Source organism: Bolinopsis microptera, chromosome 8 (assembly GCF_026151205.1).
Source record: "Bolinopsis microptera isolate Bmic1 chromosome 8, MBARI_Bmic_1.0, whole genome shotgun sequence".
NCBI classification, from domain to species: domain Eukaryota; kingdom Metazoa; phylum Ctenophora; class Tentaculata; order Lobata; family Bolinopsidae; genus Bolinopsis; species Bolinopsis microptera.
The window spans coordinates 8,339,217-8,363,235 of record NC_087079.1 but is presented as its reverse complement, the minus strand read 5'-3'; the positions used below and the strand labels follow the sequence as shown (position 1 = coordinate 8,363,235).

General features: G+C 36.7%; 3 protein-coding genes across 3 annotated transcripts in view; all 3 read right to left on the bottom strand.

The window, feature by feature from the left end:
• Positions 1–24,019, bottom strand: part of LOC134819555 (dnaJ homolog subfamily C member 9-like) — a 114,755-nt gene that overhangs the window by 29,190 nt on the left and 61,546 nt on the right. Inside the window, exons 2-5 of the mRNA XM_063829550.1 lie at positions 10,541–10,662; positions 10,250–10,396; positions 9,791–9,935; positions 9,517–9,641 (exon numbers count right to left, since the gene is read on the bottom strand). Of these exons, the coding sequence (XP_063685620.1) occupies positions 9,517–9,641; positions 9,791–9,935; positions 10,250–10,396; positions 10,541–10,660 (537 nt within the window). The 5' untranslated portion in view covers positions 10,661–10,662. The remainder of the gene's footprint in view (positions 1–9,516; positions 9,642–9,790; positions 9,936–10,249; positions 10,397–10,540; positions 10,663–24,019) is intronic.
• On the bottom strand, positions 11,013–12,699 carry LOC134819557 (transmembrane protein 243-like). Its single transcript, XM_063829553.1, has 4 exons — positions 12,500–12,699; positions 12,125–12,173; positions 11,627–11,733; positions 11,013–11,479 (listed from the first exon to the last, which is right to left on the bottom strand). Exons 1-4 carry the CDS (start codon positions 12,596–12,598, stop codon positions 11,354–11,356), a joined length of 381 nt encoding a protein of 126 aa, XP_063685623.1. The 5' UTR covers positions 12,599–12,699; the 3' UTR covers positions 11,013–11,353.
• Positions 14,454–22,204, bottom strand: LOC134819441 (EEF1A lysine methyltransferase 2-like). Its single transcript, XM_063829392.1, has 6 exons — positions 22,099–22,204; positions 18,083–18,172; positions 17,397–17,456; positions 16,834–16,968; positions 15,150–15,226; positions 14,454–14,715 (listed from the first exon to the last, which is right to left on the bottom strand). The coding sequence occupies exons 1-6, from the start codon at positions 22,193–22,195 to the stop codon at positions 14,530–14,532; spliced, it is 645 nt and encodes a 214-aa protein (XP_063685462.1). The 5' UTR covers positions 22,196–22,204; the 3' UTR covers positions 14,454–14,529.

The window sequence follows — 24,019 nt, the reverse complement described above, 5'->3', positions numbered from 1 at the left end:
GTTATATTTAAGAAAAATTCTCGATATATGAACAGTGAAATCCCAACACTTTACCAACGGCTTCCATTTTTGTCGCCAAATAAAGACTTTGGCGAAACAAAATCATGACGGATTCTTGATCATTGAGGAATGTAGTAGACAGATTCATTATTTAAAATTACATTCACTTCATGATCATCAATCAGCTGATCAGGTTAGTGTGTACAGCGTATATATTATATATATTACGCTATAAATTATTGGTGTGTTACCCAGCCTCATGGAGCTAGTTCCACGAGAGTAGACAATAATCCAGCAAGCAAATCTTAACACAATAAGTTCTGGAATTTCCAGTCACATACTATTACTAGTACTACATACTACACATTCTTAAATGATATCAAGTGTCTAAACGTACTCCATGCCATGTGACGGGGAAAAAACATGTGACGGGGAAAAAATGTTAGGCGATCATAATGATCAGGGTAGCATCAAGCATGCTACCCTGATCATTATGATCGCCTTACATGTTTTTTCCCCGGTTTTCTGAAGTCAGCACCTAGTATAATTACATACTCCTCAATGTTTGTACGATTTTGGAGTCGATGCTTCCCCATTCTAATGCGATCTCGAAAGGCAGACCTCCCTTTTGCAATACGAGCTCGGAAGCGGGAGCTCTGCCTTCAGAGGTACGTATCGAGAATGACTCGATAAGTAAAAATCTTTTCAAAGTGTTTCTAGAAACTACTTTTGTTCACGATTCCACGTCGACGGTTTTGGAACAAATATTTTACGAGTATCATATCTTAATTATAATTTTTTATTTGTAGTAAACTACGAAGAAAATTTATATTTTTGGCAAAATATCTGGGGGGGGGGGGGGGGGGGGGGATTCGAGCTTCTCGTGATAGTATCGAGCAATAGAGTAGTAAGCTGCAAGCTAAGTATTCTTTGGTGATCCCATGCCATGGCAAGCACGGATGCTACTCATATAACTGCTTAACTGTTGGCGTTGCTGCACGCGTTGCTGCACGCTATCGGATCACATTGGCATTTGATTAATTTATTCATAATTGGGATAACAACTAAAAGTTCACATGGTATAACTATATAGGCACATGAAGGTCATCTAATTATATGAACTAGAGTACGTCTACCCCGGAATGTTACCTGAAATCCCCAATAATCCTGGACCAGGCAAAAGTCCCGCTCACATTGGGACGTCCGCTCGGTTTCTCGATGTAATCCGACTCATATGGTCCTAAATAACACTAATTACTCGGGTACACTTTTTCACCAGTGGGGCATTTCTCGGAATCACGCCCTTTTTGACCGCACCCATATCGCGACCCCAACTATAAATTATCTCGGCTTCTGATTGAGATACAGACCTCAGGCATGAACCAAAATGTGCCTAAGATGCATGTTTATATTAGTGCTATGAAGATACTTAAGGCCTAAGAGACTTAGTTTTTGAGAAATCGCCAATAATCCGATTTTACTATATCAGCAGTCTCGCAAGTAACAATTATCACACTTATTTCAAGATATCTCAGCTTCTGATTGGAGCTAAGCACTCATCTTGGGCATTAAAATGGTCAAAATCATCATATTGAGTGGGGTAGAGCATGGTTTTAAAGTCTTGAGACTTCAGGTTGTTAAGTTATTAGGTCAGATCCCATTTTTATGCTCTCGCGAGTAGCGATTGATGCACCCATTTCAAGATATCTCAGCTTCTGATTGGAGCTAAGCGTTCATCTTGGGCATTGAAATGGTCAGAATCATCACATTGAGTGGGGTAGAGCATGGTTTTAAAGTCTTGAGACTTCAGGTTGTTGAGTTATTAGGTCAGATCCCATTTTTAGGCTCTCGCGAGTAGCGATTGATGCACTCATTTCAAGATATCTCAGCTTCTGATTGGAGTTAAACGCTCATCTTGGGCATTAAAATGGTCAGAATCATCACATTGAGTGGGGTAGAGCATAGTTTTAAAGTCATGCGACTTCAGGTTGTTGAGTTATTAGGTCAGATCCCATTTTTACGCTCTCGCGAGTAGCGATTGATGCACCCATTTCAAGATATCTCAGCTTCTGATTGGAGTTAAACGCTCATCTTGGGCATTACAATGGTCAGAATCATCACATTGAGTGGGGTAGAGCGTGGTTTCAAAGTCTTGAGACTTCAGGTTGTTGAATTATTCGGTTAAAACATATTTTTACACTCTTATCTCGCGAGTAGGGATTGACACACTTATTACAAGATATCTCAGCTTCTGATTGAGATATCTTGAAATAAGTGCATCAATCGCTACTCGCGAGAGCGTAAAAATGGGATCTGACCTAATAACTCAACAACCTGAAGTTCCAAGACTTTAAAACTATGCTCTACCCCACTCAATGTGATGATTCTGACCATTTCAATGCCAAAGATGAACGCTTAGCTCCAATCAGAAGCTGAGATATCTTGAAATAAGTGCATCAATCGCTACTCGCGAGAGCGTAAAAATGGGATCTGACCTAATAACTCAACAACCTGAAGTCTCAAGACTTTAAAACTATGCTCTACCCCACTCAATGTGATGATTCTGACCATTGTAATGCCCAAGATGAGCGTTTAACTCCAATCAGAAGCTGAGATATCTTGAAATGGGTGCATCAATCGCTACTCGCGAGAGCCTAAAAATGGGATCTGACCTAATAACTCAACAACCTGAAGTCGCAAGACTTTAAAACTATGCTCTACCCCACTCAATGTGATGATTCTGACCATTTCAATGCCCAAGATGAACGCTTAGCTCCAATCAGAAGCTGAGATATCTTGAAATAAGTGCATCAATCGCTACTCGCGAGAGCATAAAAATGGGATCTGACCTAATAACTCAACAACCTGAAGTCTCAAGACTTTAAAACCATGCTCTACCCCACTCAATATGATGATTCTGACTATTTTAATGCCCAAGATGAGTGCTTAGCTCCAATCAGAAGCTGAGATATCTTGAAATAAGTGTGATAATTGTTACCTGCGAAACTGTCTCAGTAGCGGAACCCACCTCTCAACAGCTCACACAGCTCATCAAGAAGAAGACGGAGAACCTGGTGAAGGAGTCGAATAACCTGTGGAAGAAGATCTCATCACAGCGGAACCTTGACGACGACTACAAACGACGGATCAGAGTTCCTGACCATGTCAGCCTCCCAGTCATGTACGTCCAAATCAAGACCCACAAGAACCCTCCGGAGAGCTTCCGCTCGACGATCCCTCTTGAGCAGGTTAAGGTTAGACCCATCATCAGCTGCGTGGACTCACCTACAGAGAGACTCAGTTGGCTAGTGACGACCATTCTTAAACCTCTCCTTAATGAGGTGCCTAGTCACCTGAGTAATTTAATCCAGCACATAGAGATGCTCCGCCAGATCTCTCAGGAACAGCTTGCCAGGAGAAAGTTCTTTGCCGCGGATATTTCAGCTTTATACACTAACATAAACGTACAGGGCTGTATAGACGATGTCATTGAGCTAGCTACAGAGCACCGAGACAGTTTGGACCTGATGGGACTCAGCCTGACAGACATTCATGAGATCCTACTACACATCCTTACCAACTCTTTCTTTGTGTATAACAGGACTCTCTGGCTACAGCAGGATGGTCTGTTCATGGGTTTGAGGCCAGGGCCCTTCTGTGCCATCATCAGAGTGTACAAGTTCGAGAAGAACTCTATCTACACCGATCGACACTACCTATCGGTATACTTATCGAACTTCTACAAACGCTACATAGATGATGCTGCCAGTACTGCAGAGACGAAAGAAGAAGCCCTTGCTCTGGTTCAACAGATTGCAGACCAAGATCCGGACAAAAAGTTGAAGTGGGAGGTCGACTTTCCAGAACAACAGGACGATTTTATCCCCTTCCTGAACACTGAGGTCCGGATCGAGCCAAACGGTAAATTAACCAGCAGATTGTACCGCAAGCCGCAACAAAAGGATATTACCCTGCACAACAACTCTTGCCATCCTGAGTCTGTTAAGATTAATACAGTGAAGAACCTATATAGCAAGGCTTGCCGTATCTCATCTGGCCCAGCGGAAAAGGAGCACTCTCTCAGACTCCTTGATGATCTATTACAGAAAAACGGGTACCAGAACCCAAGACGTTATTGTAACAGTAGTAATTCTAACAGGCGTCAGAGTGTTGAGGATGATTCCAGGACAGTTCTTAATTTAGATTTTATTTCGGACAGTACTAGCAATAAGATTAGAAATTATGTGAAGCAGAACAATTTACCTATTAAAGTAAACTTTAAACCTACTTCGAAATTGAGAAATATTTTATGTAGTAACAGACCGTATGATAAACGTGTGTGCAGTATTAATTCATGTAAAATTTGTCCTTTGATAGTTTGTAATAAAGATTGTGAAGTGAAGAATGTTGTATATAAGATTAAGTGTAAATTATGTGACCAGCTGTACGTTGGAGAAACCAGTAGGAAAGTACATGCTCGTGTAGGAGAACACTTACGTTACGCTACCTACCCTGCTACCCCTTCTAATGTTAGTCAAGCTTTTGCCATACATTATTCGAGCTGTCATGAGGGGTTAAATCCCAGTTTAGAAGTAGATATTTTAAGAATTGAGCCCAATACTGTCAGAAGAAAGATTTTCGAAGCGATGTTTATTATTAATCTGAACCCTACAATTAACAAGAGAGAAGAACTTGATACTATTAAACGTTTTATCATAGCTAGTACTGAAGAATTTTAGATATTTTAGTTTCATTCCCTTTTTATTGCATACAGTTTCAGTTTTCTAGCAGTAGTAATTTTTAATGTTTTTTCACATCTCGCTCACAATCAGGTACCACTCACTATAATTTCACTCACATTGTGTATACACCATCTCACATGTATTGTATCTTTTACCTTATCATCTGTTATCACTTACATCTTATCATCTGTTATCACTGTACATGTCATTCCATCACACGATCACAATCACGTACTTGCTGTTTAGTGGATGTTTTAAGTTTATTGAATAGCAGATCGAGTAGTGGTGTATATATATAGATTTTGATTCTAATTTTAGTCGAGTATTTGAACAATTTGTTGTCGTTTAGCCATTTTTGATTAATAAATTTTATGAGACAGTTTTCTCACATATTTACCAATTTTGTCAGCATGAATAAGAAGTTGTTACTTTGAAACGTCGTTTATCCTAACAGTGCAATATCATTTGTCGCAAATCAGAATAATCAGAAACTATTTGGAAAACCCAAAAACTGTCTACTGCTAATATAGTAAAATCGGATTTTTGGCGATTTCTCAAAAACTAAGTCTCTTAGGCCTTAAGTATCTTAGCTTCATAGCACTAATATAAACATGCATCGTAGGCACATTTTGGTTCATGCTTGAGGTCTGTATCTCAATCAGAAGCCGAGATAATTTATAGTTGGGGTCGCGATATGGGTGCGGTCAAAAAGGGCGTGATTCCGAGAAATGCCCCACTGGTGAAAAAGTGTACCCGAGTAATTAGTGTTATTTAGGACCATATAAGTCGGATTACATCGAGAAACCGAGCGGACGTCCCAATGTGAGCGGGACTTTTGCCTGGTCCAGGATTACAAATGAAGTTTTTTAATACAATTTGCCTGAAAAATCTTAAAATTTCCCAGTCATCATGTTCATCTAATAGTAATTGCAAAATTAGATGGGAAAAAAAGTAATTTGTTGTGTTAAACTCATCAATCGTGTAAGGCAATATTATCAATTACAATATTTTTTAGGGAATTATATGCACTAAAACTCTTGGACACTGAGAGCTGATAATTTGCAGATATTTCCCGCAGAGAAGCGAAGGCATTATCAGCACAGACTGCGAGTCACCTCAGACTGACTGGTGTAGTCAGTGTAGCTTACGTTGCAATTATCGAGCTCTCTTATCTATTGTAACCTGCGATAAGTTCAGTTTGCTGCTACCGCGTAGTTAGCCTTTGCGTGTGTACTTGTACATTCCTATACAAGTACACTATGGAGGATGATCTTAATCGGACCCAATCTCTGGAGCAAATTCAAGTATTCAATTATGATGAACAGAAAAAATTGGAGGACAGTGTTACTAAGTGGTTCATTGCGTTGGGAAAAGAACTGAAAATCGACAACGATGATATTTGTGGAGATATGGACAGAGAAATATTTATGGCTCCAACTGTCTATAAAAAGCATCTGGCACTCCGGCTTGTGGAAGCAATAGACCTCGTTCGACGGCAGGAATGCCAGATGGCTGAAATAGAGGAGATCATATATTTCTTGAAGACGGAAGCGCTAGCAGACAAGGATAAGGTGATCAGGCTGCAGAGCCAGCTGCTTGTGCAGAAGGACAAAGAACTACAGTTGTTTAAGACGTCGGTCAAGGAGACAGTGCAAACAACGGTGGAGTCTGGGATTCAGAGCTACAGTGCAGCTGTACAACAGAACAGTGCAAGTGGTACGGTCTGCAACAGTTACATCCTGAAGAAGGTGATAAAGAGTGTGGCTGCAGAGGAGGACAGGAGCAAGAACTTAATTGTGTTTGGGTTGAGAGAAGAAGAGGGAGAACAGCTTCCAGCGCTAGTCACCGCAGTTTTGGAAGATATTGGGGAGAAACCTCACTTCGAAGCGACTAGAGTCGGCAGGAAGAGGCCAGGTAGTACGGCTATCCGACCAGTCAAGATCACTGTCCCAAAATCAACAGCAATTCATCAGATTCTGATGAAAACAGGGAGACTGAGGCTAGTTGAGACCCACAAAAATGTATGGATCTGTCCAGGTAAATCTAGCGAAGAACGAGCAACGAGGAAGCATCTGGTTACTGACCTGAAGAAGAAGAGGGCTGAACAGACTCATCTCTACCACTATATCCGGTACGGGAAAGTCTGTAGCCGTGATAAAAAGCCACCATGAAGCAATTTATGTCTCTCGGACACTGATCATTATTTGAATGAGTATTGTGTATCTTAAGAGTTTTCGGACGTTATCTGTATTTGATAGACAATTTTATAATTTATATACTCTATTTTTTGATTGTTTCACACTTCAAATTTCATAATTTCATTACTAGGTGGAGGTGATATTATTGAGACTTTGTGCGGCCATAAAACTCGTGTTTTGAAATTTGTCCTCTGTACTTGTTTCACTGACCCACGCTTTATAGCATTTATACATTTCGGCCCATTTTATATGTTTGTTCGATTTGCTGTACATTTGCATATTTGCTATTTTGTAAAAGTTTCAAATCAAATCAACAGTGGTGCACTATATATCACACACTATATTGTATCATGCGCACGTATCACATATTCAGATGTAAAAATGATTTTATTTACGGTCACCAACAGCTAAGGACGTTGCACAGTAACTTTAAGGGGGGGGGGGGGGGGGGGGGGGTTCACCCTGATTTTTTTGTGAAACTTGGTTTCGAGAAAGCAGTTGACCAACAAACTAGTACCAGTGACCGAACTTTTGAGGGGGTCCCGGACCCCAACCGCCAAACGGTGCCCGCGGGGCAGCCACGCCCATATTTGGTCCAAATTAGGCCCAATTTAGCCAAATACCCTGAACATGCCCAAAATCCAGAATTTAGGTGCTCTACTTGTAGCTAGTGGCCCCCTGAACTCGTATATGAATTTCCATCAAGATTGGTCAAAAAATGACTGAGTTATGAGCAAAAAACCATATGACCATATTTGGGCATACGCACCAAATTTGATCGATTTTGGCCCATATATTGGTCAAATATCAATATTTTTGAATGAAACCAACTTTATATGGAAGGTAAGCCTATACTACACATTCTCTATGATTATCAGCTCAGTATCTACCTAACTGTGGATTCTGTGTTCAAATAATCGCAAAAAATGAACAAAATTGCCCATATCTCAGGCCAAATTTTTTTAAAGGCCTAACTCAAAATTCTGTCCCAAAACTTAAGGTCGAAATGCGATTCTACGTTGATTCTGAAAATTTCAGGCAAAAATATTGAAACCCTATTGAGTTCTATTGTTATGAGCGAAATCAGTTTTGCAAATATCGCGAACTGAGATATGGGCAATTCTGTTAGGCTAAATTGGGCCTAATTTGGACCAAATATGGGCATGGCTGCCCCGCGGGCACCGTTTGGCGGTTGGGGTCCGGGACCCCCTCAAAAGTTCGGTCACTGGTCCTAGTTTGTTGGTCAACTGCTATCTCGAAACCAAGTTTCACAAAAAAATCAGGGTGAACCCCCCCCCCCCCCCCCCCTTAATTTATTTATTTTTCAAATATGCAACCTGCCAAAACCAATGGTACCCCTTTGGAATTCAACTCGCATTACGAGAGCCCTCCTATGGTGTTAGTGTTACACAGTAACTTAACATCCAAGTTACAGGAGTTCTTGTTTATTTATATTACCAAAATCATACCAGCCAATTAAATAATTTTGTGGAGCGAGCCTCAAGAACATATTTAAATTATCACATTTTATCAAACCTCGGTGAAAGCTTTGAACTTCTTGACTTCTTTCAAAAATTTTTATTTTCATTAAAGTCGCAGTCTTTTCTGGTAGATAGATGAGAGATATTTTCCCATTAACTGTAATTTAACGTAATATAAATTTTATTTTTGTGCACGGTAAAAATCGTTTCCAATGTTTACTTGCCATCAAAGTTATATTTAAGAAAAATTCTCGATATATGAACAGTGAAATCCCAACACTTTACCAACGGCTTCCATTTTTGTCGCCAAATAAAGACTTTGGCGAAACAAAATCATGACGGATTCTTGATCATTGTGGAATGTAGTAGACAGATTCATTATTTAAAATTACATTCACTTCATGATTATCAATCAGCTGATCAGGTTAGTGTGTACACTGTACATCGTATATATTATATATATTACGCTATAAATTATTGGTGTGTTACCCAGCCTCATGGAGCTAGTTCCACGAGAGTGGACAACAAGCCAGCAAGCAAATCTTAACACAATAAGTTCTGGAATTTCCAGTCACATACTATTACTAGTACTACATACTACACATTCTTAAATGATATCAAGTGTCTAAACGTACTCCATGCCATGTGACGGGGAAAAACATGTGACGGGGAAAAAACATGTTAGGCGATCATAATGAATTATAGCATTTATAGCATTTTGTAAAAGTTTCAAATCAAATCAACAGTGGTGCACTATATATTACACACTATATTGTATCATGCGCACGTATCACATATTCAGATGTAAAAATGATTTTATTTACGGTCACCAACAGCTAAGGACGTTGCACAGTAACTTTAATTTATTTATTTTTCAAATATGCAACCTGCCAAAACCAATGGTACCCCTTTGGAATTCAACTCGCATAACGAGAGCCCTCCTATGGTGTTAGTGTTACACAGTAACTTAACATCCAAGTTACAGGAGTTATTATTTATTAATACTTTAATATTACCAAAATCATACCAGCCAATTAAAATAATTTTGTGGAGCGAGCCTCAAGAACATATTCAAATTATCACATTTTATCAAACCTCGGTGAAAGCTTTGAACTTCTTGACTTCTTTCGTTGAAATAAGTTCATTGATAATATCTCTAATTCTGTTCTCCTCATCATAGCGGACCACCATTATGCTCGACATGATTATATCCAAATCACCTGGAATTGTATGGATTAATACTATTTAATTTCTACCGTTAGGTTATTTATTATTTATTTAACCTGATACCTATCAGAAAAATGAACAAACAACGATACTAAAAATATTCCATTGATCGTAAACTTTAAAATCCCAAATATTTGTAAACCTTTTGACTTGACGTAATATTTCTTAACATCGTTCCTTTCCTCCTCACTGCCCTTGTAGGTCTTCTCAAATTCCACGATTTCCTCGACAGTGACTTTCCGATACAGTTCTCTCCAGTATTGTGACCACTGGTCCGAAGAGCGATCCTAGGGAGACACACTGTCATTATCCAATCAATTAGACTCTTCCCCACTCCCAATTAACAATTATAAATTGGTATATCAATCACTTTTTTTAGCATTTTGTAAGATCGAAGATGTCTCATCTCGAGAAATAATGTTAAAAGGAGAGATTATATAGCAGTAAAATAGACTGGAGATCACAGAGAAATCTAAACTATTGAAAAGCTTTATCATCAACTGGAAGTTTAATGGTGAAAGCTTCATATTTTTACTTTGTTATGTTCCTGTATAAATAAGAAATTTTCAAATCATGAAAAAATAATCCAAATAAAACTAACAGGAAGCTTATCGTCCTGACTGAGGGTACCATGATCATCATACTCCTTCCTCCTGTCAGAGTCCGATAAGAGAGTGTAAATCTGATGGAGGAACTGGAACTTTACTGTGAAGTTCTCCTTGTCCTCCTGCTGTCTGTCTGGGTGCAGCTGATTGATTAATTGGTTAATTTAACTTTAATATACTATTTAATTATTTAACCCGAATCTCAAAAATTCAAATTTCGAAGTAAAATGTTAGAATAAATCTGAAATGTACATGTCTGGTTAATGTTTTCAGTTTTGGTAATATACCTCTAACGATTTTTTATGATATGCTTTTTTGAGGATATTTGTAGAGCAAGTTTTCTCGACCCCCAGGATTTCGTAGAGATCCGCTGTGCCAAACGTAGCGATGATATCTTCCTCGTCCATTTCTTGAAAATTGTAAATTGTTGAGTAGCATTCGGAACCACAAACTGTTCAAGCTGCATTTCTTTTATGCACTTAGTATAGTGTATTGACTTGAGAGTATCTTACGATTTGGATAATTCATTGATAGAACTTTACTGAGATAATTAATTTATCGGTTTTTATTGCCATATGAGCCGAATTTTCAATTCCAATAATAAGGACTGAAATACATTTTGAATGTCTGTTTTTGGGATTGAATGCTCCGTTATAAATTCACTACTCGTCTTGTTAAAAATGGTTCAAAATTTATTACTACATTTCAGTGGGTAATTTTCAAATTTGTCCCAAATAAAGTGAAACAATGACTTTTCATGACGTAAGGTAATAGATTTTTAAGTGAAAGATCATCGAATATAAAAATAAATTAGTATACCTCACACATACCAAAATAAACTGATTTAAAACTTTAATGTATTAATATACAAATTATAAGTCAAGCTGATAAAACAGGTAAGGCAGATCTTATTATGTAAAACGTTAAACGAACAATCAAACCAATTATAACAAGAAAATAATTTTTTTAAAGAAGTCACCACACGAAATAATAAAAGCGCCAGCGCTTAAATAGAAAGGCCACCAAAGCCTGATACCTAAAATATTTATTTCTCACATCTAACAATTTATTGAGATCAAAACACTGTGATCAACAATGAGTCATCGTTTTTTCTCCATACCAAAGTAGATGAAGAGCAGAATGCTGAACATGAGAAGGAGGATGGTCTGACTGTAGAGAATGTAGAGGAACTTGGGGTGAAGGTCTCCTTCTTCATACCATAAAGCCTGGGGAAGGTTTGGAGCTGAAAGTTTCTGCTTCAAGCAAGTTTAAAATCCATTGATATGATATGAATCTTAAATTTTCGTTACAAAGTTCCCAAATTATGTTCCCCAAACCAGTAAAAATTCTATTTCCGGATCACAAGTACTAACCAAAATAAAAGTGGTAATAGTGAGTCCGATGAGAGTCAGGCTCATAAATACATGTAAACCTATATTGTGTTCAGTACCCACTGTACAGGCTACTATCAACGTTGTACCTGGAGAGAGAGAGAGAGAGAGAGAGAGAGATCAGCGTCTCAAAATGTTACTTACTACCAGTTCTAACCATAGCTTTAACAGAATGTCAAATTATCAAACAGATGTCAAATTATCAGACAGATTATTGAGAGACATCTTCCAAAGAAATCTTGAGCCAATAAAAATCGTTAATTTGTAATAGTTCTACAATATTTTCTCGATTAATTTAGATTTACAGCAGTTTCGGAGATGACACCTTCAAAGGTTTAAAAGGGTGCGCAACTTCTTCCTCTACATAAAATTCCAATAGCATTTGCTTCAGACTACCCTTAAAAGTTAAAATGTATCACAAGAAATAACAAAGCTAAATACTGCTTGCACAAGAAACGACTTATTGTGTCAAATTCTAACCTGCAAGAACGATGGTGAAGATAGCTAGCGCCCATTGCAGGTACCTTGTCTGCAGACAGATATATTGATTAATTTAGGCTGATTTAATATTTGATCAATTACAGGAGACAAAACCCTGCTGCCAAATTCTAACCGATCTAATGATCTATTCAAATAGACGGTTACCATTCAGAAGCATCATTTAAATTTAGTGATTATGGAATCACATAGTAATTTAACTAACCCCTTATTTTCTGTTTTTATGGGTATTTTCATGAAATCAGAAAAGATGCCGGATCGCAATTTGCACAGTCCACGGAAGAATAAAATAATAAGGGGGGGGGGGGGGGGGGGGGGGGGAGGGAGGGGGGCGGGGGCAATAATTACCAGTCTCACCTGAGGATTAGCCTCCCCGAAGAGTGGAGCGCTGATATTACTGCTGATACTGTCCCTGACACCCAGGTCATCCCTCAAACTGTCCGTCTCGTTGTACATGTGGGGAGCTAGTTGGGTAACACGTGACAATACCACGTGACTGGAGCTAGTTGTTGTGGGACATCAGGAGTGGGCCAGGTGGAGCAGGGTGCACATAGTTGCTAGAGTGTGGGTATGTGGTTATTACAATGTGGGTATGTGGTTATTACAATGTGGGTATGTGGTTATTACAATGTGGGTATGTGGTTATTACAATGTGGGTATGTGGTTATTACAATGTGGGTATGTGGTTATTACAATGTGGGTATGTGGTTATTACAATGTGGGTATGTGGTTATTACAATGTGGGTATGTGGTTATTACAATGTGGGTATGTGGTTATTACAATGTGGGTATGTGGTTATTACAATGTGGGTATGTGGTTATTACAATGTGGGTATGTGGTTATTACAATGTGGGTATTATATGTGGTTATTACAATGTGGGTATGTGGTTATTACAAAGTAAATATAGGTTAGGTAATTTTAGGGTGGGACATACTGTGGCATGTGTGGGATTTGTAGAATTTTAAGGTTTGCAAATTGCAATTTTGAATTATCGTTTTCTGTTTCAATTTTGGTTATTCAATACAGACAATGAGTTTGTTGTCAACCAATAATTTAAATCAAATATAAAACTTTCAAAACTAACATCAAATAATTCGCTGGAGGACATACAAATCTGTTAAAAACACAACCTAAGTCTAACATCAGGATTCAGGAATAGTGCCCACTACCATAGTACGGCCGCTAAAAGCTGGTCTCTAAAAGCTGGTCACTAAAAGCTGGTCTCTAAAAGCTGGTCACTAAAAGCTGGTCTCTAAAAGCTGGTATCTAATTGCTGGTCTCTAAAAGCTGGTCACTAAAAGCTGGTATCTAAAAGCTGGTCTCTAAAATCTGGTCTCTAAAAGCTGGTCTCTAAAAGCTGGTCTCTAAAAGCTGGTCTCTAAAAGCTGGTCTCTAAAAGCTGGTCTCTAAAAGCTGGTCTCTAAAAGCTGGTCTCTAAAAGCTGGTCTCTAAAAGCTGGTCTCTAAAAGCTGGCTGCTAAAAGCTCGAAAATGCGACAGAATAACACTAAAAGATCAAAATATAAAAGGCAAACTTTTGACGGCGCTGCTGCAGTACTACATCGCAGAACTGGGTAGTGAGTACACACAAATGCAACCCATTGTGAAGGCTGTAAAGCTTCATGTAGAGAGTAATAACAAATGCACACAACATATTGGACAAAGCACAATGGAATCTGTAACACGCACCACACAGTTGTGCCCACGTGGTGAGAATTTAACGCCCACGTGGTAAGGTTTGAGCGCCCACGTGGATCGAGGTATATTGACAGTAATGAATGGTATAACTCCCAGCATACCTACTAAATAACCACACACACTACTCCGACAATTTACAAACTGGACACTCCTTTTTTTATAATACTTATTAAGTAGGTTCACCAACAGCAACCTAAGATTTCATCGTTGTTGTAGTCCAAAAATAGGCCGGCCAACTTGGTTTGATGAAACTAAGTGGACGAGTTTTATTGAGGAAAGCTGTCGCAACTATCAAGATGGTCGACAATATCTATTTTTTAACACAGTTTAAGTGCTATCTAACCAACTTTAACTGTTTAAAGAGACACTATAAAAGTATAAATAGAGTTTAATTATACCTAAAATCTTTTAATCTTAGGTTTGGTGAATAGAGCAACACAGTTAACCTTTTATTTTTCAGCTGCAATTTTTTGTTTGTTGAATTGTTGAACTGATTGCATATTTTAAGTATGGTTTTTATTACGGACGATCAATAAGCTTACCATTTCCTCTCAGCACTCCACTTTTACATCAGCGTTATCGACGTTTTTAGTCAAGTAAAGTTATCCGTGATAAAATAATACAGATAAAGATAATATTTCAATAAATATGACCCCCTAAAATGTCTAGACTACCTCTAAAACCTCTCTCATAATTCAGTTTGTTTAGGTTTAAAGATAACTATGCTAACATCCTGACCGGTTATACCACCGAAGGTAAACTTCTTACAAGGGAGGACATGGTCCAGAGTAAAATAGTCCGAGTAGAACTCTGACAACTCCTCCACTGTCCAGTTTACTGAGGCTAACACGAACATGCCCGTCTCTGGAGTCACCTGGAGAAGAGGAATTATTAATTATTAATTATTAATTATTAATTATTAATTATTAATTATTAATTATTAATTATTAATTATTAATTATTAATTATTAATTATTAATTATTAATTATTAATTATTAATTATTAATTATTAATTATTAATTATTAATTATTAATTATTAATTATTAATTATTAATTATTAATTATTGACTTGATTTTAACCTCATTTTATGATAAGTCTGAGAATGTATGGTAAATTTGGAGTGACGGTAACCGTTGGCAAGACTAGGATAAGGAAAAGACCCTTTCGATTCCGAAAAATAGGTTAGCACCTTGGTTCGAAAATGGTTCCAGATTAGGTTATGAAAAAACCCACCTAATCAAAAATATTAAAGGTTGAAAAATCAAAAGTCCGACTTGAACTCCAAAACTTGAACTTGATTCATACCATGGAATGAATACGTTGTTTGTAAGTTATCCTGTCGGCTGCAGATGTATTCGCCAAACTGATGGCATCATAAGTTCCTGAAGACATGCAGTATTAGCGTTACAGTTAACTTTGATCACTGCAATAACATCTACGAAATTGCTTATTAATTTGGGAAATTAGTTAAACTCCAGACACTAATTAGTAATTAGTCCTAAGAATTGGGAGGGTAAAAGCCAACAAACAGAAATGTGTCTTCATTTTTATGATTATGTGCTGAATCTCCGAGCTGTAAGAACACGACATCTAACCGAAAGTTGCTCGTAATATAACACGCTTCACCCTCATAATATACCCTCAATCTTCAGCACTTTAGTCATGAAGTTAATAGTAATACTAATAGTGAGTTATGCTCAAAGTATTTATGATATTGCTGTTCGCACGCGAGGCAAAGATTAAATAATTCGGAATTTATTAGTATCTTTACTACTTTACTACTTACGACTCGGTCAAGACAGCTTGTATTGGGCGATAAACTAATTTCGGATTTTGAGGGAGAAATAATATTTGCGCACGCAAATAATATAGATATTTAATATTAAAATAAGCACCAGAAACTAATATTATATATTTTATAAATGTAATATTGCTGCCAACTATCAAGCTGTCTTAGAACAGAATTATAAGATATCTGGTCAGTTCAGGAGAAATGCAATTCTCGAAAGCAAATCTTGAAAGTTTAGTGCTGAGAAATAGTTCACCCAGGTTGTCATTATTTCTGAGCATTCGTACCAGTTCGAAATCGTTTCATTAGTTCAAAATCAATTCGTAAAAACTCGCCTAAATTCGTCAAATTGGCCTTATAAAAACCCATGACGATTATTATTAAATAGCTTCAATTATAGGTATTTACTTCTAATCTAACCAGTATCCACGTCGTACTGGTAAAACACCTAGCCCCCCCCCCCCCCCCCCCCCCCCCCCCTTCCCTATTGCGGTAAAAGAACCATAGTTGTTAAGTTCGTCGAAGAAATGCGAAAAGTTCGTCCAGTTCGGCACCTTTTAAAAATTCGTGAAAATTCGTGAAAATTCGTTGCGTAAATTTTCTTGGCATATGTTTTGATTTTATAATGAATGGCTTAGGTGCGATCACTATTACACTTGTAAACAAATGATACAGTTAGATAGTTATACATACTTGTATTGAAAAAAAAACTAGATCAACAACAGATCATGACTAGTACTTCAATATAAACAGAGCTGGTTCACAGATTACAATTAAGCATCAATTATAGCAACAGCTCTCAAAATTTAGAAAATTGGTATTTCAATTGTCCAGTGATCTGAATTTTGGGAGGTCATCAAAAATTCGGTTAAAGTTCGTCTATTTCGTTAAAAAATTCGTCCAGTTCGGCACCTTTTTAAAGTTCGTCCAGGACGTCCGTAACAACTATGATTAAAGAACCAGCTCCTCTGTTATAATATATTAACAGAGACAGTGATGACACGTTTGGAGGCTAGGTACGAAACTTTAAACATTTAAATCAACTAAATTTTTAAAAAGTTATTTAAAGATATTTGAGTATCTAATTTTTGGATTGTATCGCATGGCCAGCCGCTTTGACATCGGCAATCTTTATATTAATTTTTATTGTTGATTTAAGCGGGATAAAAATACTTTATTTCATTTCATTTCAAAAAATACCTTTGTCAACACAAACATCATGTCTGAGATGAGAAGTGGTTGAGTTGATCACATCAAGACAGATAAACTTTATGTGAGGATAGTCAGAGTTGATTTCTGCTGCTAGTTTTATCGACGATGCCGAGTAATCAATACCTGGAGAAGGAGATCTTTAATCTTTAATTATATTAATTAGTTTACCTTTGTGACGTCATAACACGTGACATGACGTCATAACATGTGACATGACGTCATGTTCTGGGTAATACCTGGAGAAGGAGGAGGTATTTAATCTTTAATTAATTAATTTACCTTTGTGACGTCATAACACGTGACATGACGTCATAACACGTGACATGACGTCATAACACGTGAAGTGACGTCATGTTCTGGGTAATACCTGGAGAAGGAGATCTTTAATCTTTAATTAATTAATTTACCTTTTAGGTATTAGCATTTAGCAATGCGGTAAAGATCAATTAACTGGCTCTACTTTACCCATATAATACTGTATATGTATATACAGGCTCTTGCTGAATAGAATGCTGATCACGCGACTAAGTGTAATAAACTGTTAAAGTAACCTGTTAAATTAGAAAATCCCTCCTCAGCCAGCAAGGAGAGAAGGTGCCCGTTCCCCGTTCCTGGGGGAGTAAATTCTTATAACCCAAAACATTTAATTATACAATATTGACATAAATATAATCTAGAGAATAAGTTAGGTACACTGTACAGAATCCATTTCAGAAAATTGCCTTTGAAGATTATTATGTGACATTGACCACAAAGTAGGCTAGATTCGATGATTGGCAAAACTTAATAACTAATTCTATAACTCCTTAGATAGTTAATAAAATAAACCGCTCGCGTTCCTTCTAATCTGACAATAAAATACCCTATCGGCATAAGCCGACCGCTGAATAATATAATTACATATTATACTCGCAAGCATTTTCTTATACAGCGATTGAATTTTAGATTCACTCCATGGAGTATGATTGGGAATGATAAATTTAATTTTATTTGTCAAGTCTTCTGTCTGATTATAAAAACGGAAATTCTCGAATCTAAATCAAATTTGACCCCCCTCAATATTATTACGACTTACGTTATATTGAGTTTGATTTCATATATAATAAATAATTTCTGTTCTTCTTTATTATCGGACAAAAGACTAACTGACATTACCATACTAATTTTAACGCATAATTGATTCGCCACTATCACTGAATTAATTAATCATAAATCATTTAATGGCCACTAAACTGACCGACATCAGCAAGAGAGCAGTCACTGTCGACGTTATCCACCAACCAGTCGACAATCTTCTGCTCCGTTCTCTCGCCGAACCATATCTCACCTGAGTAAAGCAATTCATTATCACACTTCCCTGAACTCAACAATTATATTAATCTTAAATGTTGGATTTCGGTTATCTGCTGGATCACGGTAAAATACTTTTATCCGATGATTTCATTCCAAGAGATTGTACGTATGACGTTATTGTCCCTATAAGATTTCCTAGAACATTAACAAATGAAATACAGATTGCTAATGGTGCACAGCTTACGTGTACCCACTACCCTGGACTTTTGTTCTTTGAAGGGAACTCCGATTCTCAGGTTAAATTTTGAATAAACTTGATTTTCTTGAAGACTCACATAAATTGCTATATTTTATATTTCTATTAACGTTTTTAGAAGTCAATTCTTATCATAGAAGTGCAGTAAAGAAGGCTGGAACACGTTTAACAGCATAACACAACTCGACAGTTTCTAATGGAGTAAAAAATCTGTTTAAATCTAATGATCGAACAGTTAAGCGTAATATAAATAAAACCATTCAAAGAAATTTTAAGCATGACGTTATTATTCCAGCTTGCAGGTACTCTTCAGTCCTTTGAAGGGAACTCCAATATAAAAAGACAGATTTTACATAACTGTTTTGAAGCTGTTCAAAAATAAGGTATATTGCCCCGGTGACTTTGCCTGCACTAGTTTTATGATTCGATAGTTTAAATGAAATTTCTTCGCTACTTCAACTTCAATACGTGAAGGATCGATTTCTTTGAGCAATATTTAACACCAATTTTCAGATTCAACTTTGATTCAACTTTAAATTTGCAGATTATACTCACGTCATTAACGAAATTACTTGTACTAGCATTTTCAATTTAATAGAAGTCAATTCTCACGATTCTTTGAACAATTATAAAACACGTAGCTTTTAATGGAGTACCAAGATATGTCTCACGATCCAACATTTATCATGACAGCTTCTGTTTCTACTTTCTAGCCTCAACTGCAACATCACATGCGCTCTTTAAAATGATTGAATTGCTTGGAATTGGACAGTGTTTCTTGAATATCGTTTTTTGTGATCGAATGCAGAAACTTTGTAATTAGTTTAGGTTTATAAATCGTCTGGCAGCGTGATTATTTGTTCCAAAATTGAGATATGTCACATCGATTGACGTATTTGAACGCAACTTCATGGCATTAAGACAACCTATTATCGAAACTTAATAAGCTGTTTTACTGCAATACTAATTCGTCTCCTCGTCGTCTCAATAGATCTATAAAATCTGCCGTATATCAAGATACTTTGCTTTATAGACTCGTTTTATGGACTAGCAACAGTTATTAACATTTCGTACTTGAATTCACAACTTTTAAAACTTCGATTCTCGAAATTGCAATCAATTTGCGAGATTTTTCCCAACATCCGCAACACTTCAGGTTGTTTCGAGAGCTAGGCTTTGTCATAGTTTTGATTTGATTGGCACCATTTGGACAATCACACATTCTGTAGAATTACTGCGTTATCGACTTTTTATATCAAAAACATAATATAATAACTAACTTTAAGGGGTCGTTCACATATTACGTAATCAGCCGAGGGGAGGGGTTTCAAATGCTTACGGTTGATTACGGGGGGGGGGGGGGGGGGGGTTTGGTTGTTGATTACGTAATCAAAATTTTAATTTTTTACCGATTTTCGAAATACCAATTGGACAATTTTCGTTAATTATGTACTCAAAATTTTCGTTTTTAAAATCAATTTTCGTTTAGTACGGGTATTGGCCTTACAAAATGACACGAAAAAGGAGATGGCTCTGGAATGCACAAAAATGAGTTTTGTTCATGTTTTATTATCCAGATAGGTAGTTCAACAGGTATATTTTTCTTCCCGGGGGTTGATTTGATTGAAAAACCGTAAATTTTGCGATAAAAATTGTCATCTTTGAAATCTTCCAAAAAAACATGCCTTACAAAATGACAATTTCGTCACGGCTGTCATTTTTTAACAGCAGCCTATAGAAATTTGATTTCACCTAGGACAGTTAGATAAATATAATAGATTGAAGATTAGAATAGCTTTTACAGGAAAAAGGATGATTAAAAAAAGTTGGGCAATTTCGCGTGAGATAGTGCCTTACAAAATGACAACCCAAAACGGCATCACTTCAAATCCGATTTGGGAAAAAGTTTCATTATTCTTTCACGTGTCTTACTGTTAGATATATATGTTGTTTATATTATACCAGTTCTGTTTTTACCAAAATATATTAAAAAAGGAACATTTTTTATACTTTGAAAAGATTTTAAAAATGTCATTTTGTGAGGCGTTAAAATCATTTTTTGTTTTCATACTTGAACACAGTATTTGGTTATATTTGATATTTTCTATGACTGGATAGATCACTTTTCAGTGTTTAGTTAACGTTTGACATGTTTTAGGAGTTGTTATTACTCTCTGCTTTCACAAAATAGAAGCTTTATTTCGTTGAGTTTTGAAATCAGAGTTTGAAATCAAAGAGTTTGAAATCAAAGTTTTGATATCAGAACTGCACTCTTTTAATGCTACTTGATTGTTAACTGTCAGATTATGATTATTTTTAACTCCTTCTTGTATTGACTGTTTCTGATCCATTTTAGATGATGAAAGTAATTCAATCTGAAACATTGTCATTTTGTAAGGCTTTTCAGTGTCATTTTGTGAGGCATTTTGATCAAAATTGATGATCAAACAAACACATTTAGGCTCGTCATAAGCTTACTGGGTTTAAGAATACCAATAATTAGGCAAGGGGCATCCAATATAAATATGCCATCTTTGTATCATAAAATAAAACTGTCATTTTGTGAGGCATAACACTGTCATTTTGTGAGGCTAGGTCATTTTTTTGTCATTTCTTCTACCAAAGTCACTAAATCAGTTTTTTATTTGACCAGAGTAGTCTTTGATTGACATAAGTCATGGTAGTACCTGGTTTTCTGGGGTTAAATTCTAAACTTTGGTGTCCATTCTGGGTAACAGTTAGTCGGGGCAATGACTGAACAGCAAAAACGTCCATATTTATGTAAGAAATATAGATTCTATGTCATTATCATTCCTTGGGAAGTGTTAATTAATGCTTTTTCTTTCATACAGTAAAAGGAATAGGGTTCAATGTATAGGGAACCTAAGCTACAGCATGGTCTATGTGGGCTGTCATTTTGTGAGGCCTGTCATTTTGTAAGGCCGATACCCGTAAGTGCTTTGCGATTATTTCATTCATTAATCCGTTGTGATAGCTTTTAATAATCTTGATTACGTAATATAGGAGGGGGTTGGGTCTTGATTACGGGGGGGGGGGGGGGGGGGGGGGGGGGGTCAAACCTTGATTACGTAATATAGGGGGGGCCGGGGGGGGGGGGTTCGGTTTTGATTACGGCCGTTAATTACGGAGGGGGGGGGGGGGGGGTAAACATTGCCATGTGAACGACCCGGCGCTAATACATCTTACTTATAACTCAGAGAATTCTTTTTGTACAATGTTTGTACACTGTACGACCGCCCAGGTGCAAATCAGACGAGAAAGTTGCGTAGTAACCATAGTACCGAGGATTGTTACACGCACGTGCACGTGCAATGATCGTTTTAAGTTTTAACGTCATTTTTATAGGTTTTGTTGATATTACGCTGTTTTTAGTACGAGCAACATTTTAATTGGCTGTATCTTCGGTGGTGTAGGATATTTTTTGACGCGATCTAAACTTACTAACAAAAAATACTATTAGCTTCCTCCCTGTGACCACGGGTTTTCTAATATTAATATAATACTGCATTCTTTACAGTTATACTTGTAGCCGAAAACAATGGAAATTATATGTATTCTCAGTAATTAGAGAAGTGAAACATATTAATTTTGACACGTGACAGCGATATATGAATTTAAATTTTAATTGGCTGAACGCTGTAACTTATCGAAACAATATATTAATCAATGATACTTTTACTGACCAACATCGTCCTGGTTATTCTTGTAGTTATCAAGCTCTGTTACGTAGATATTATCCCAATAGTCCTTCTTTCCAAGATGCGAGTCATTCAGTTCCATGGTGCTATAATTTCTGTTGGTATGACCGGTTAGGATAATCGGAAAGAGAATACAAATAATTTACCATGTCATAATAGGACAAAGTATAACTATAAGTTAGATTCAATTCAGTTCTGGGTCGATTAATTTGCAATATATTGTCAGTATATTTTCAGATAAAGAAGATGGTAACTTAAGCACTTAAAGATAGGGCGAGTAGTCGATAAAAAAACACCAACTGTTAAAATTAGAAAACATTACATGATGGGAAATAAGAATTCCAAATTCTATTAGACGCCATTGGCTGGGGTTTTCGACATTTCATGGCCAAACATATTTCTTTTTTATTAACTAACGAGAGATTTGACCAGACTTCAACATATGCGACCATTTTATAAGTTAATCTCGATCCGTGAAAGTCAATAATTTGAACCAGGAGCAAATTTTTTAACCAGTATGTTGGGGGGGTGTCCGTAGCAATTTTTGGCAATTTTTGGCAATTTTTGGCAACCTCTTTTTTTGGAAATTTTGAAAATTCAAAAAAAGGATATTAACAGTCTTCAAAATTGGGCTCATCATAATAAGATGGTGTTTCACCCTTCAAAAAGTCACGTTCTTTCTATTACCCGAGCATATTCTATGAATCGTAGTGTTAATTTTGTGTACTCAATGAATGAAACGGCTATCGAATACACAGACATTGAAAAAGATCTTGGAGTACATATCAATAGTAAGTTAGATTGGTCACATCACTGTGATATGATATACTCTAAGGCTAGTCAGAGGTTAGGCCTTCTAAAAAGAACATGTTACTTCACCAAGAACACTAAAAAACGTCGGGCCTTCTATCTATCTCAGGTTAGAAGTCATTTCGAACACTGCACAATTGTCTGGCGGCCTCATTCAGAAACCTCGGTGGAGAAACTTGAATCGATACAAAAAAGAGGTATCAAGTGGATCCTTAATGATATTTACTTGAGCCTTAGGGACAAAAAAAGGTATTTCATAGCGTGTAAGGAACTAAATATCCTTCCACTCTTATATCTCGGTAAGGTTTGATTACAAGGATATATTATATTTTCATTATATTTTTTATGACATGTCAGTTGTGACATTTCCACCTTACTTACGACGTTTCATGGGAAGTAGGTTAAGGCGATCACATCTAGACGATCTCAGTATGATTAGTGACATTTCTCCTCAAGTTCCACAAAACCTTACGTCAAGCCAGACCAGATGTTCAGGCATATCTAAGTCTTACTTTTACAGAGCACACATTCTTTGGAATAAACTCCCTTATGAATTAAGGGAAATCTCAAGGCCATCCGTGTTTAAAACCCATTTAATTAAGTACCTCTGGACAGTTCTAAACGACCATATAACATCCTCTGACAGTTAAACAATTTACCTTAATGTAACTATATTGTCTAAATATAAATTGATATGAAGTATAATTAATAAAATATGTTAAATAAAGTGTGTTTATAATTATGATTTATGGTACATTGTTATTTATTATATTTATATTTTAGGCTGTAACCTTATTAGTTCAATGGAATAAACCTAGCATGCCTTGGTTGCAGCATCGCTTCACTTATAGGTGCATTTAGGGCCCGATGTAATTGCTATGATCAGTTTACTGGTCAACTGGTGTTTCGGTGTCCCTTATTTTGTTTACACTCGGTCACTTGTCAAGGCATGTAAGGTCATTCGGCGATATTTTCTTTGAAATAAAATGATGTATTTGTGTAACAATTTGAAAGTTTATTGATAAAAAATAAAAAAAATTCTATGTTAACCTAGTAATAGCTCTCAATAAATTTTAGGAAATCGTTTCTCCGACCA